The sequence below is a fragment of the Petaurus breviceps genome, unplaced genomic scaffold (assembly GCF_028583685.1).
Source record: "Petaurus breviceps papuanus isolate PSGF00001 unplaced genomic scaffold, PetGlider_PUasm1.0 454, whole genome shotgun sequence".
NCBI lineage: Eukaryota > Metazoa > Chordata > Mammalia > Diprotodontia > Petauridae > Petaurus > Petaurus breviceps.
The window spans coordinates 2,526,479-2,538,090 of record NW_027186342.1 but is presented as its reverse complement, the minus strand read 5'-3'; the positions used below and the strand labels follow the sequence as shown (position 1 = coordinate 2,538,090).

The 11,612-nt window shown below is 48.6% G+C and overlaps 3 protein-coding genes and 1 long non-coding RNA gene across 13 annotated transcripts in view; all 4 read right to left on the bottom strand.

Moving 5' to 3' along the window:
• Positions 1–5,882, bottom strand: part of HOXC5 (homeobox C5) — an 85,711-nt gene extending 79,829 nt beyond the window's left edge. The window contains exons 1-2 of the mRNA XM_069101285.1: positions 5,184–5,882; positions 50–4,448 (exon numbers count right to left, since the gene is read on the bottom strand). Coding sequence (XP_068957386.1) covers positions 4,234–4,448; positions 5,184–5,637 — 669 coding nt within the window. The 5' untranslated portion in view covers positions 5,638–5,882 and the 3' untranslated portion in view covers positions 50–4,233. The remainder of the gene's footprint in view (positions 1–49; positions 4,449–5,183) is intronic.
• LOC138171669 (uncharacterized) overlaps positions 1–11,612 on the bottom strand; it is a 201,875-nt gene that overhangs the window by 153,061 nt on the left and 37,202 nt on the right. The gene's annotated exons all lie outside the window — the stretch shown is intronic.
• HOXC4 (homeobox C4) overlaps positions 1–11,612 on the bottom strand; it is a 43,622-nt gene that overhangs the window by 19,873 nt on the left and 12,137 nt on the right. For 4 of the 9 annotated variants that reach the window (XM_069101272.1, XM_069101276.1, XM_069101271.1 and 1 more), the window contains exon 1: positions 50–187. The exons of the other annotated variants lie outside the window; for them this stretch is intronic. The gene's annotated coding sequence lies outside the window, so the exon portion shown is untranslated. Of the gene's footprint in view, positions 1–49; positions 188–11,612 lie in introns of those variants that run through there. 9 annotated transcript variants of the gene reach the window in all.
• Positions 8,183–11,597, bottom strand: HOXC6 (homeobox C6). Of its 2 annotated transcripts, none has more exons than XM_069101280.1 (2): positions 10,246–11,597; positions 8,183–9,466 (listed from the first exon to the last, which is right to left on the bottom strand). In XM_069101280.1, exons 1-2 carry the CDS (start codon positions 10,643–10,645, stop codon positions 9,135–9,137), a joined length of 732 nt encoding a protein of 243 aa, XP_068957381.1. In that variant the 5' UTR covers positions 10,646–11,597; the 3' UTR covers positions 8,183–9,134. The 2 variants fall into 2 exon arrangements, with proteins under 2 accessions (XP_068957381.1, XP_068957382.1); XM_069101281.1 differs by having other exon boundaries at positions 8,183–9,442; positions 10,246–11,594.

Here is an 11,612-nt window from a genome sequence, read left to right as displayed (position 1 = left end):
AGAGAGAGAGAGAGAGAGAGAGAGAGAGAGAGAGAGAGAATTAACTTACAGCGTCCGCCTGGGATTCATTTGCGAAGATGTAACCTCTCTTAACATCATCCCCAGCCGCCGTAATCCCCTCTAACTGCCTGGCTCTCTGTCCTAGCATTAAACCTCACCAGCAGCTGCGTTGCTGGACAGTTAAGATTATATATGATGTAAATATATTGTGGGTTTGTCAGCTCTCCCTACACCATAAAACTTGGTTTAATGACATCACGTGGTCCCCCAAGAGCCACTCACGGGCCTGCCTTCGGGCCATTCACATAAATAACCTCCAAAAGTTTCAAACTCCTAAATTCACATAGAAGCCAAGCGTTATTTCTCGAATGCTCACTTACACTTAAAAAGCCCTCTTTGCTTCCTCCCTTTCCCCCACCCCGCACCCCCTTGCATGGTGGGGGGGAGGGGAGGGTGGGTCCTTATTTATTTATTTACTTACTTAGTTACTGACTTATTTTCATAAGGACCTGTCGCCTTCCGTGGTCTCGTGATTTTTTTTTCCTCTTTTTTTTTTCCTCCTCTCTCCTCTTATTCCTCAGAGTGGGCCCGTGCCCCCCCTCCCCACTCCCTCGGGAAGGTAAGTCATGCTTCTTCCCCTTTTTTTTTCTTGCTGCCAGAAGGGTTGGGCTCCAGGGAGAAGGGAGGGGGCAGGGAAGAGAAGTGATCTGTGGTCTCCGGTTGGGACGCATATGCATTCCCCCTCACCTCCAAACAACTCTCCAGAGAAACGCAAAAGCCAAATATTTAGATGTTGTCTATAGTTGACAAGATGTCCTAGTCCCTAACCCTGAGGCTGGTGAGGGGGTGTAAGTAGGAAAAAAGTCATTAGTTTTGCTTGCCAAATCCCCTCCCCAAGCAGTCAGAGGAAACAGTGGAGGAAGAGACAAGGAAGCTTTGACTGTTTTGATCTGGGAAACGAAGAAATAGAGATTGGTGTGTTAGGAGAAGGGAAGGCCCAAGACCACCATGACAGAAAGCTGAGCAAAAATAGAGTCTGGAAATGGCTTAAGGAGACAGCGGCTGAATCTACCAAGGCCTAGAGGGATAGGAAAATGAAGAGGGACTCCGGGTCTTTCAAGGAGAGAGGGGATAACTACCTGGGCGGAGGAAGTCTTTGGCTTTCGGTATTTACAGGTCCTCCGGGGTCCCATTGAGAACTACATCTCCCACTTCCCTGGGTAAACCTGAGTCCAGGCAGCTAGGGAGGGCCCGATGGACAGAGAGGGGCTGGGGAGCAAACGCCGCGTCCTCTTTCTTAGTTAACTGCTACCCATCAGGAGACAACAGTGATTTTCCTTGCTTCAGCGATCGCCCAATAGTTTTACTCAGCATGGAGAAAAAATTAAAATAACTCCCTGAAGAAAATTATACATTTTATTTCAGAGTGAAAGCAAGCTAGCGAGACAGATAATTTGAGGGATCACAGGCGGGGAATGCAGGTCCAGGAACCCCAGAGGAGGGAGTCACAACACCAGCCAAACCTTCATTTAGAACTGAGTGTTCAGACAGAGTTAAATGGCCTGGAAGGGGACATAGAGAAGGGTACATAAGGGGAAAGGACCCCTTAGATCCCTTCACAGAAATGAAAAACAAAAACAGAAACAGGACAGGTTGTGCTGAAAGGAAGAGGAGTCAATACAGAGGACTGTAAAACATCCAAAAAGCTTCATCGTTAATAATCACAAATATGCTACTCACCTTCCCTCCTCCCCAATCCCTCTCTGCCCCTGGCCTCCACTTCCTTGGGGCTTTTTCCTTGGGACCTTTGGCAAGTTGAGGCCCAGTTCGTTGGATTTCCCCTCCCCCTCCTTCTCAGGCAGTTCTGGAGGATGGGGGACGGTGGGATGGCATCAGGCTCAAACTCAGGAAATTACCTCCATTGTAGATGGTAGGGAGGAAATGCTATAAACTTTTATGGGGCCATAGATGGCTGCTACGTTTGTTTCTACTGTACATTGTTTCCTCATCCTTCTACCACTCTCATGTCTCTACTGTCTAGTGAGGAGAATCCACACTGGTCTGGTCCATTCTACAGCCACCACCACTGCGGGGAATTTTTCCTCCTCCTTTCCCCTAAATGCATCAATATATATGTACATCAATAAACACAAAATAGATTCAAGCCAAGAATTTGGCTTACCTGTACTGCTTGAATTACTCTGATAATTAGCATGCCACCCTTGCTCAGCAAAGTAGAGAGACAGACCTAACAGACCCATTTTATGCTACACAAACACAAAGCAGACCACCCCGTCTCTGTTCCCTCCCCATCTTCATACACACACAATTTCATATATTTCTTCCCAAGATTTTAGAGGGAAAGTCAGATGTCACCGCCTCTTTTTCCCCTGTTACCACAAACTTGCCAAGACAGTGCACCCCTTCAAGAGATACTGCTTGGGGAGTAGTCTGATTTCCTTTGTGGAAAAATTCAGCCTCTCTTATGTCCAGATAGTCCTGTCTCCCTTTCCCCCACCCCTAATAGTTTGTGCCAAGGGACTCAAGAAAGGAAACCTGCCATCCAGTCCCCCAAAAGACTCTCAAACTGAAAGAGACAGCCCTGACCAAAGGAGCCATGAATCTTCAGCTGCTTTTTAGCAGAGCTCAGACATTCAACAGGGCCCAAGGAAGGGTGACCCCAGACACAGATTACTTATATAAACACAGAGATTATATCATATGTGCATAAAGAATATATACATATGCCAGTACATTTATATCTTCTTCTGTTTGAATGTATGCCCCCAACCAAGCCAAGTGGAAGGTGCTTTCTCCTTCCTCTCCAACTTCCAAGGCCTAGCAATCTAGGATTCCTTTGCCCTCATTGTCAACCAACCTAAGCACCCCTAAATCTAGTCCTAAAAGCCCCTCTTTAGGAATGACTCCCAAAGTAAAGGGGACCCCTCAAGAAGCCTCTACAAAAAGTTTAGAGACTTTCACCCATCAGGGTTCCCTCTCCCTTACCCATCAAGAAAGAGAGGATTCCATATCTTCCTTCGGACTTTGTGTCTATTGGTCTTTATTCAATATGACAAAATATAGTTTCATAATGGACCCGGAGTCAATAAATAGTTGGCTGACAGTGGTGGGGAAATTTCCCCCAAAGAAAGTTGCCAGAAAGGGTCACCAAGAGTTGGTGCTGGAGTCAGAGAGCAAACACTTCAAGGTAGACCCCAATACATACAAACAGTGCAGGGACTCCGGGGAGCCGGCCCTCGGCATGCGGGGAGCTGGTTTGGGGTGACGTTTTTCCCAAAACTGAAAGGAGGAATGCTTAGGGACATCGAGAGGGCCTGGAAGAGGGTGTGCAGAGTTCATTAATTTTTTTCCCCTTTGATATGTAAATCATAAAAAAATAATGAAAATCTAGTTTGAGAAACAAAACAACCCCCCAAAATTAACCCACTCACTCAAACAGTCAGACCATCACCCACACCTATAGAATCCCCACAGCACTGAGGAAAAAATACCGGGCCTGGGCCTGGTCCCAACTCGCCAGCTCTGTAGCAGGGCCCCCTCGAACAAAGAAAGACTGGAGGTCGGCTGAAAGGGGGTGTTACACATTTCGAACCCAAAGGTGATGGCTCTGCCCAAAGAGGGTTGCAGGGGCGGGGTCCAAGCCACCCCAGACCTGAATAGACCGCTACCGGCCTCTCCTCCAGGAAACCTAGCCAGAGAAGAAGGGGACAAGAAGCTGAGGATAGGGGGTTCTTGGCTGCTGCCTTGATTGGTAGCGGCCGGTTTCGGGAGGAGGATTTTGAAGGCAAAGAGCTCTCTCCTTCCCGAGCCTGGCCCATCAGCCAGTCCCGGGGTCTAGATCATTTTAGTGAGACCCCCTACGGTGATTTCACTGGGTTATTGGGTCGCCAGGAGGACTTTGGGAGACGGACTGAAAAAGTGAATGAACACAACAGCATACTCTGAGTCAAGCTGCGGTTGGAAAGCTGAATGCTAATCGAAAACCGCTTTTGTCTGCAGGGTTAGAGAGTCCGTGACAAATCCCCCCAGTTCCAACCCCCACACACACACCTCTACCCCCACCCCCTAAAAATTTTCCACACACACACACAAACACCCCCCAAAAAAAAGAACCAGGAAAAAAAGAAAATGAAAAGTTTCCCCAAGGTAGATTCAAGCCAAAAAGAGGAACTATTTGAAGGGACTGCCATATCCCACATCTCCCTCTTCCCTTTAAAGAGCCTCTTTGCTTTTTAATTTGGAATCCTTCTTCCATTTCATCCTTCGGTTCTGGAACCAGATCTTGATCTGTCTCTCGTTGAGACACAAGTTGTTGGCGATCTCAATTCGCCTTCGGCGGGTGAGGTAGCGGTTAAAGTGAAATTCTTTCTCTAATTCCAAAGTCTGGTAGCGCGTGTAACTGGTTCTGGATCGCTTGCCGTCTGTCTCTGGAATATAAACCCCACCCCAGCAAGTGCAGGAACGGGTGAATAGTTTTTTAAAAGTCCCACCGTCTCCCTACCCCACCCCCACCCCCACCCTAAGATGGGTCTCAGAACTAGCCCCAGCTGAACAGGGCAGACAGGCAAAGGGGGTAAGGGAGGGAACGAAAGCAGCCCCTGGCCCTAGGGAGAGGCGACACTTGGCTCTGTGCTAGGGAAACTTTCCGCTCCGACACTCACTTACCCAGAGGGGGCCGAGGGGGATGGGAAGGGAGACCCGGACTCCAGCGAGACAATAAGACCTCCAGACCCGAACACAAGGGGATCCCCCTCCCTTATCCTCCCCCGCTTCCTCACTCCCTCCCTCCTGGCTGGAAAGCCTCCTCAATCCCCCCCAAATGAGAATCATTTCCCTAATAATGGGGGTGATGGTGAAAGGGGGATCCCCTCTCAGTAAGGCCAGTTTGCCTTACCCCTCAGATCCCTCTATTTTTTTAACTCCCTCCCTCCCCCCCCAAAAATTGAATATTGCCTTTTATACACGTTTTGTTCCTATGATCCAATTATGTCGTCGTAAATTTGGGCGCATACAGCCTCTAAGCCTTTTAGTGGACAGTTTTACGAGCAATTGATGCCTGCACCGTAAAATTTATGGCCGCAGGTTTTTTCTTTTTATTTGCCCCGTATGGCCTATAAAACCCAGGCGGACCCGAGCGCACAAAATGAAGCCCTAAAGTTTACCGTGGCTCATGTGGAGTTTGGTCATCCACGGGTATATTTGTGGCGGGGCCGGTGGCTGGCTCAGTCCTGCGGGCTGCCCAGTCTGAGCCTGTTCTTCCTTGATCTCCCCACTCCCCTTAGATCTGTCCTCCAGCGCCGGGCGAGCCGCCTTCTGATTGTACATCCCGGGGTTTAGAGGAGCCGGTTCGTCTCTGCCCAGAGCGTGTCCCGGAGCTGCCACCGTGGTACAGGCGGGTCGGTCTGGGTGAGGTCTAGGAGTGGCAGCCATGTCTAACCCGTGGAGAGAGTTGGAAGGAGCAGGCGGTGGGAAAGTGATGCTTAAGTCCAATCCACTGTAGCAGTACCTGGATGGCTGCACCTCTGAGACAGATCCATAGTTCCCACAACTTTGCATGCTATAGGCAGGAATATTAGGGCTTTGCTTATAGAATGAATTGGCTACGTAGGAGCTCATGGCGGGGAGGGACGAAAAAAATTTCTGCACCCTTTTTGATTAAGGGTGATTTGTGACTCTTTGAAGTTGAGGGTTTTTTTGTTCTCCAAAGTGCACAATTTATAGGTGGAGATATCTCTTTCTTTATCCTATGCGCGCTTTCCAAATAAGGGATCCTTAAATAGAGTCACGTGACTCGGGCGGCCACTCATAAATTTGGCTTGATGACCTCCGGGAGGTTAGTGATGGAAGCCGGCGAAACGCATCTTGATATGTTGGCACAGCCCAACCGAGGGGAGAGGGATCGAGAGAAAGGGAGAGAAGAAGGGGGAGAGAAAAAAAATGGTTGTTGGAATTAGGGGGTAGCGGGGACAACGAGTCCACAGCGACACCTGGCGTAGGCTTGGCGGTATTGCACCCTGGCTCGTCATAACTCGCCTCTCCTGGGTGGATTTTTCTACCCTAGCAAAGAGAAGCTGTGCTGTTTTACACAAACCCCCCTGAGTTGGCCTTTTAAATTGTATTTAATTTTAAGGAAAGATGGGGCCTCATTTAAGATGCGCAGAGGGGCTTTTCTGAATAGATCGTCGCCCCTCCCTCCCCCAGGGCCTTCTAGGATCGCTGGAATGAGCTAGTTTACAGGAATTTGTGCGCGTAGGGGGAGGGGGAGAATTGAAGGGGGATTAGATGCTAAACCTTTCATTTAGTGATGGCTGGGAAAGGGTCTGTTTCCTCGTTTCCTAATTAAAAGGACCTAAGTCCCCTGCCTTAGAGAGGGGGAGGAGCAAACATAGTTAATTAAGATTCCCAAACGACTGGACTTGGAAAGGGGAGTCCAGACACTCAGGGGTATTTGGGGAAGGGGAATACCTGGATCTTCAAGAGTTGGGGAAGCTGAGGTGGGTGTTGTGGAGGCCAAAGTAGACGGAGGGGATGTCTAAGAAGGGTTTGGAGGTTCGGAGAAAATAATTTTGATTAGGCCTCACTCCACATTCTCTCAAGTCCAACTCCACAGTAAGAATTAGAGTAATTTAGTGGTGATAGTATAGGTGATGTTTGTTTTATGAGAAGTCAGACACAAAGGCCAGCAAACAAATGTGGTTTGAATGGAGAAAGTGGTATCAGTGTGCATGTAACACACATGTATTCAGTAAGTATCTATATGCAGAGAAAATAGATATTATGTGAAGTCACAGGAAAGTGAGATTTACAAAAATCCCCATAAATGCCCATTTTCCACCCTTTGGGGCAGGTGTTTGAAAACAGGCCCTTTCTAAGGCCTCAGTCCTTCTGGGTTAGGTTCTGTAAGTCAAACTCTATATAGAGTTTGTGAGTTTCTTTGGAGAAAAGGAGGAAACATGACAGAGAAGGGAGAAGACTTTGGGGAGCAGAAGAGAGATCTGGGGGAGCAGCCAGCCAGAAGAGGTCCCAGATCAGTAAGGGCAGGACATGATTTCCCAGTTGGAGGAGAGCCCATTAAGATGTCTGTTGGTTTCCATTCCTTTTTCCCCAACTCCAAATCACATTCTTTCTTTCCTTCCTTCCTTCCCGGGGAAATCTCCGCCCCTGAATTGAGAAACACCAAGCTCTGGCAGCTGCCTGGGATGTGTGGGGTTTTGGAAATCTTCTTGGCTTTTCATTCCTCTTGAAGACCCCATCTCAACATTCCAATTCACTGGGAAAGGATTTCCTCCCCAGTTTGGGTCAGGGTTTCTAAGCAAGGCAGGAGGGAAGGACTGAAGGCCCAGAAGGGGAAAAGACCAGGGTGAACTTTGCTCTTCTACCAGACTTGGGAGCGGGAAAGGAAATCTGAGGGAGAAGGAGAATTGGGGTGCTGATGAGGGGCAAGTGAAGAAAGATGTCTTTTTGCCCTTCTATCTGAGTCCCAGCAGAAGGGAGAGCTGAATTTCCCATCTTTCTTTTTCTAAACGTCCTTGAATCGCCAAATCCTCTATGAAATGACTTCAAATCTTTTCTTCACCTTTCGCTGCCTCCGACACATCTCGCCTCAGCCAGCCCCTAGTTCAGGGGTCAGCTTGCCAGCTTTTTCTCTCTTCTGGGAGCTCTGTGCCTGGAGGGAACTTCTTTTCTTTCCTGGATTTTATTTTTTTGGGGGAATGGTGGGATCAGGAGACAAATCTTCAAGGTTTTTAAAGGTCTTTAAAGAAACTCTGAGAGTGGGATTCGATTCCAAACCGGAACCATTGGCTTTTAGAAGGGATTTTTCCAATGAAAAATTCTATTTTTTTTTTCTGGGGAAGGGGTGGAGGGGGGAACTGAAGACTGCCTTTTCCCGGGGAAGGGATCGAAGGGAGCTTTTCTCATCTCAGAGCAGGAGGACAAAGAGGAAGCGGAGAGAGAATGTTTCGGGGCTCCTGCTCCTGAAGTTTCTGAGAGGAAACCAGAAGGGAATGGGGGTGTGGAGGGGCTGGAACTAGGTCTGGGGGAGAGAAGTAGCCGCCAGGGGAGGCATAGAGACGCAGCGAGGACTCGGCGCCAACACCAACTTTCGCCCACCGTGTACAGGAGATGGGGCGAGCGAATGAGCAGAAATCAGGATATAAACTTTTAAAAATAATATCAGTTTTATTAAATACTCGAGGACCGGTCTGGGAGACGGATTTATACAGGAGGGTAACACGAGGGGCATTTTTTTTCTTTTTTGTATTTTTTTTCCTCTTTTTTTCCTACTGGCTAAACAAACTTCATTCATATTTTTTTTCTCCTTTCAGTCCCCCTCCCCCCCTTTTTAAATTTGGGATTGGAACATTGACGGCGCTAAACATAAATATAAATACAGAGACCACAAATACAGCTAAAAATATTCACACAGAAACTGTCACAGTTTGTTATATGCCATAATGACCCCCGAGGATTCTTTAAATACGATTGGGCTATGCTGGAAAATATGTCGGAGCTTCGGGGGGACTGAGCTGGGGTGCTGGGATTGGAACTGGGACCAGCAGAGGGTGAAAGAGGGGGGAAGCTTCCGGCTCACTCTAACAACCCCATGGGTTGTTTTAGATCCTTAGCAGCGTCGCTACGTAGGGCCTCGCTGACTCACTCGGCTTTAGACACCCTCTCTCCCCTGGGGAGGCTGAATGGGAAATAGGCGCCTTGTGGGTCGTCTCTTTGCTGCTGGGCCCTAGAGTGGGGCTTGGGGTGGAGGAAAGAGGAAGATCCAGTCCTCATTCAAAGTGAGCCCTATGGTATCCGAATCGAGGTTCAGAGACCTAGGCCCCCAAGGCCGGCGAGATCAGGGAAGTAAAGGGAGAAGAGGCCGAAGAAAGAAAGGGAGAGAGGGAGGGAGCAGGGGGTGTTTGGGGAGAGGGAACAGGGGCGAGATCTGACTTGAAGGTCCACATTTGACTCCCTATTCTTCCTGAGGGAGTCAAAATATAAATTGTGCCAGTGATAAATACAGGGTATGTGAGAAAGGAGGGGAGCAGAAGGTCTGGGAAGGAAGAGGAGAGGAGTGAACTGGGTAGTGGGGTAGGTGGGGGGAGGCGAGACAGTTTTCACTCTTTCTGTTTTTCTTCTTCTGTCTCTTCCCGCTTCTCCTCCTTGCCGCCTAGGCTGTCGGCCGCGGCCCCTCCGCCGCCCCCCGACAGCGTGGAAGTGAGATTAGATTCCTTTTTCCATTTCATCCGGCGGTTCTGGAACCAAATTTTGATCTGTCTCTCGGTCAGGCAGAGCGCATTGGCGATCTCGATCCGCCGGCGCCGGGTTAGGTAACGGTTGAAGTGAAATTCTTTTTCCAGCTCCAAGGTCTGGTATCGAGAGTAGATCTGCCGGCCGCGTCTCCTGTCCGCCCCATAGCCGACCCCTAGAGATCCGGACACAAAGCAAACTAAAAACAATTAGTAAAGGGGAATAATCCTAATAATTCACACAAGGAAAAAAAAAAAGTGTCTCTGTCCCGCCCAACTCCCTCAGCACCCTACTGCACCCCTATCTCTTCGCCTCTGCCCCACCCCCATCTTAATTCCTCGAAGCCTGGGGGCAGGAGGGGGGGGGAGTTGGATCCCAACTGCCTCCTAGGTCCCCAATGTAGGGGATAGGTATTGTCCTGGAGGTGAGGGGATTAGGAAGAGGGTGAAGTGATATCAGGCTGAAGGAGAAAGTCTGAAACCTTAGTTGAAGAGGGAGAAACCCTAATTGCTTTGGGGAGGGGGAAGAGAGGAGAACCCTCTGGAAGTGCATTTGACTTGATTTTCCCCACTTTCTCAGGTTCTCTCCGCTTCGCTCTCTCTCCTGCCCTTTAGAAACTTCTCCCCTTCTCTCTTCCTCTCTCCCCTCCCCCTTCACTTCCACTCTGCCTGACTCCACTTTCAGAGGTTCCCCCAATTCTTCCCAGTCCCTGTTCCCATCCCTAGCCTCGCCTCCCCCTTAGCTCGCCTGCGACCCCTCCAATCCATCAGGGGAGAGGAAGCTAGGGAAAGAGAAGGAGGAGGGGGAAAAAGGAGGAGAAGAGGGGGCCCTGTCTCGACGCCGGCGAGGAGAGGAACGTGATTGTTTTTATGGCGCTATAAAAAAAAAAAAAAACTCTCTCCGCCTGTTCTTCTAGGGAAGCTGCTCATAACGCCAGTTCACTTTATTTAATTTATATCTTGGAGCTGTAAAACTCACCACTGTGCGAATTCATTCGCTGCATCCAGGGGTAGATCTGGATACTGGTTTTCTGGTCTTGGGGAGCAGTCCTGCTTTGCTCAGAGCTAAAGTCCTGGGCCATTGAGGTCTGTGTGTTGTGTGCTAAGGTGTTCTGCCTGCAATTTGAGAGCATGTCTTTTTCCTGGTAAAAGGAATTAGATCCATAGTCATACGGCCCCCGGCTCGAACTGAACACGACATTCTCTTGTGGCGAATAAAAGGGAGACGAGTAGATCCGGTTCTGTGCCACCGCCGCTCCATAGGTCGAGAAATGTCTCACTGGATCATAGGCGGTGGAATTGAGGGCGACGTTGGGGAGAACGTCCTGACCCCCGGCGAGATGGCACGATAACGACGGGTTAGTGAAATAGGAATTCATCCCTTCGCCTTTACCTGGTCGGGCTATGATTTCTTTAATATTTATTTCTGTCTCCAGTTTGTACTCGGAACTAGATGGTTATAGGGACGGCTCCAATCCAGGACAGACAAAATGACAAAGTCAGCTGACCCCCTCGGAGCCAATCGGAAGCTAGATGTCAAGAAGGGGGAAAAAAATCGCTCCTGCTTCTGTTGATTCCCTAGTTGAGACTAAGTGTGTGCATTCAAAGTAAGACTTGGATTTCTTTTAATATATATTATATTCATATATAATATATATTGGTATAGGAAACCAGGTTTGGAGAACACAGGAAGGGGAGGAGGGGAAAGGCAGGCCCTTGGACCAGCTAGAGAGGGAGAAAGTCCCCTCAGGAAAATCCCACAGCCAGTGCTAACCTAGATTAGATTTGCCCAGAAACTGCCCTGAAGAAATCAATGCATTTCTATCTGATTGTTATGTGTATGGTCTAACCTCTTTCCCTAAAATTGTCCCCCCAATTCGAGGAAGAGCCCCTCAGTGGGTAACAGGGAACACTAAAGCACCCAACTCTATTTTTCCACTCCCTCTGAATGGGGGCTCAGACAGAATACGATGTGTCTTCCTACAGATTAAAAAGAAAAAAAAAACCATCCCAAAGGTAGAAAGGAATTCTATTAAATACATTGGCCAGTGAAAGGAGAGTGGTGCTTATAATTATGGTTGTGGAGTATATTTGGGGGAGCAATTTAAAACAGAAGTAAAAGACTAGAAGAATCCTCAACTTCATAGGGAGAGTGAGAAGTTATAGAACTGAGTTGGGGTAAATGGGAGCTGGAGTGTGCCTCTTCTCTGCTTCCCCAGCCTTCTCCTGGGGTCTGCTTTTGGAACTCTTGAGAGCATTTCCCCTAAAAGGCAGAAATTTGTTAGGTTGTTTGGGGGTATTTTTTTTTTTGAGAGAGAGAGAGAGAGAGAGAGAGAGAGAGAGAGA

What these genes read in the sequence shown, in the direction of transcription:
- HOXC6 (XM_069101280.1), bottom strand. Translation starts at nt 10,645, where the DNA reads ATGAATTCCTATTTCACTAACCCGTCGTTATCGTGCCATCTCGCCGGG. An exon ending in GCGAATGAATTCGCACAGTG is followed by an intron (nt 9,467 to 10,245) that starts GTGAGTTTTACA and finishes AATTGTTTTTAG; the next exon opens with TTTGCTTTGTGTCCGGATCT.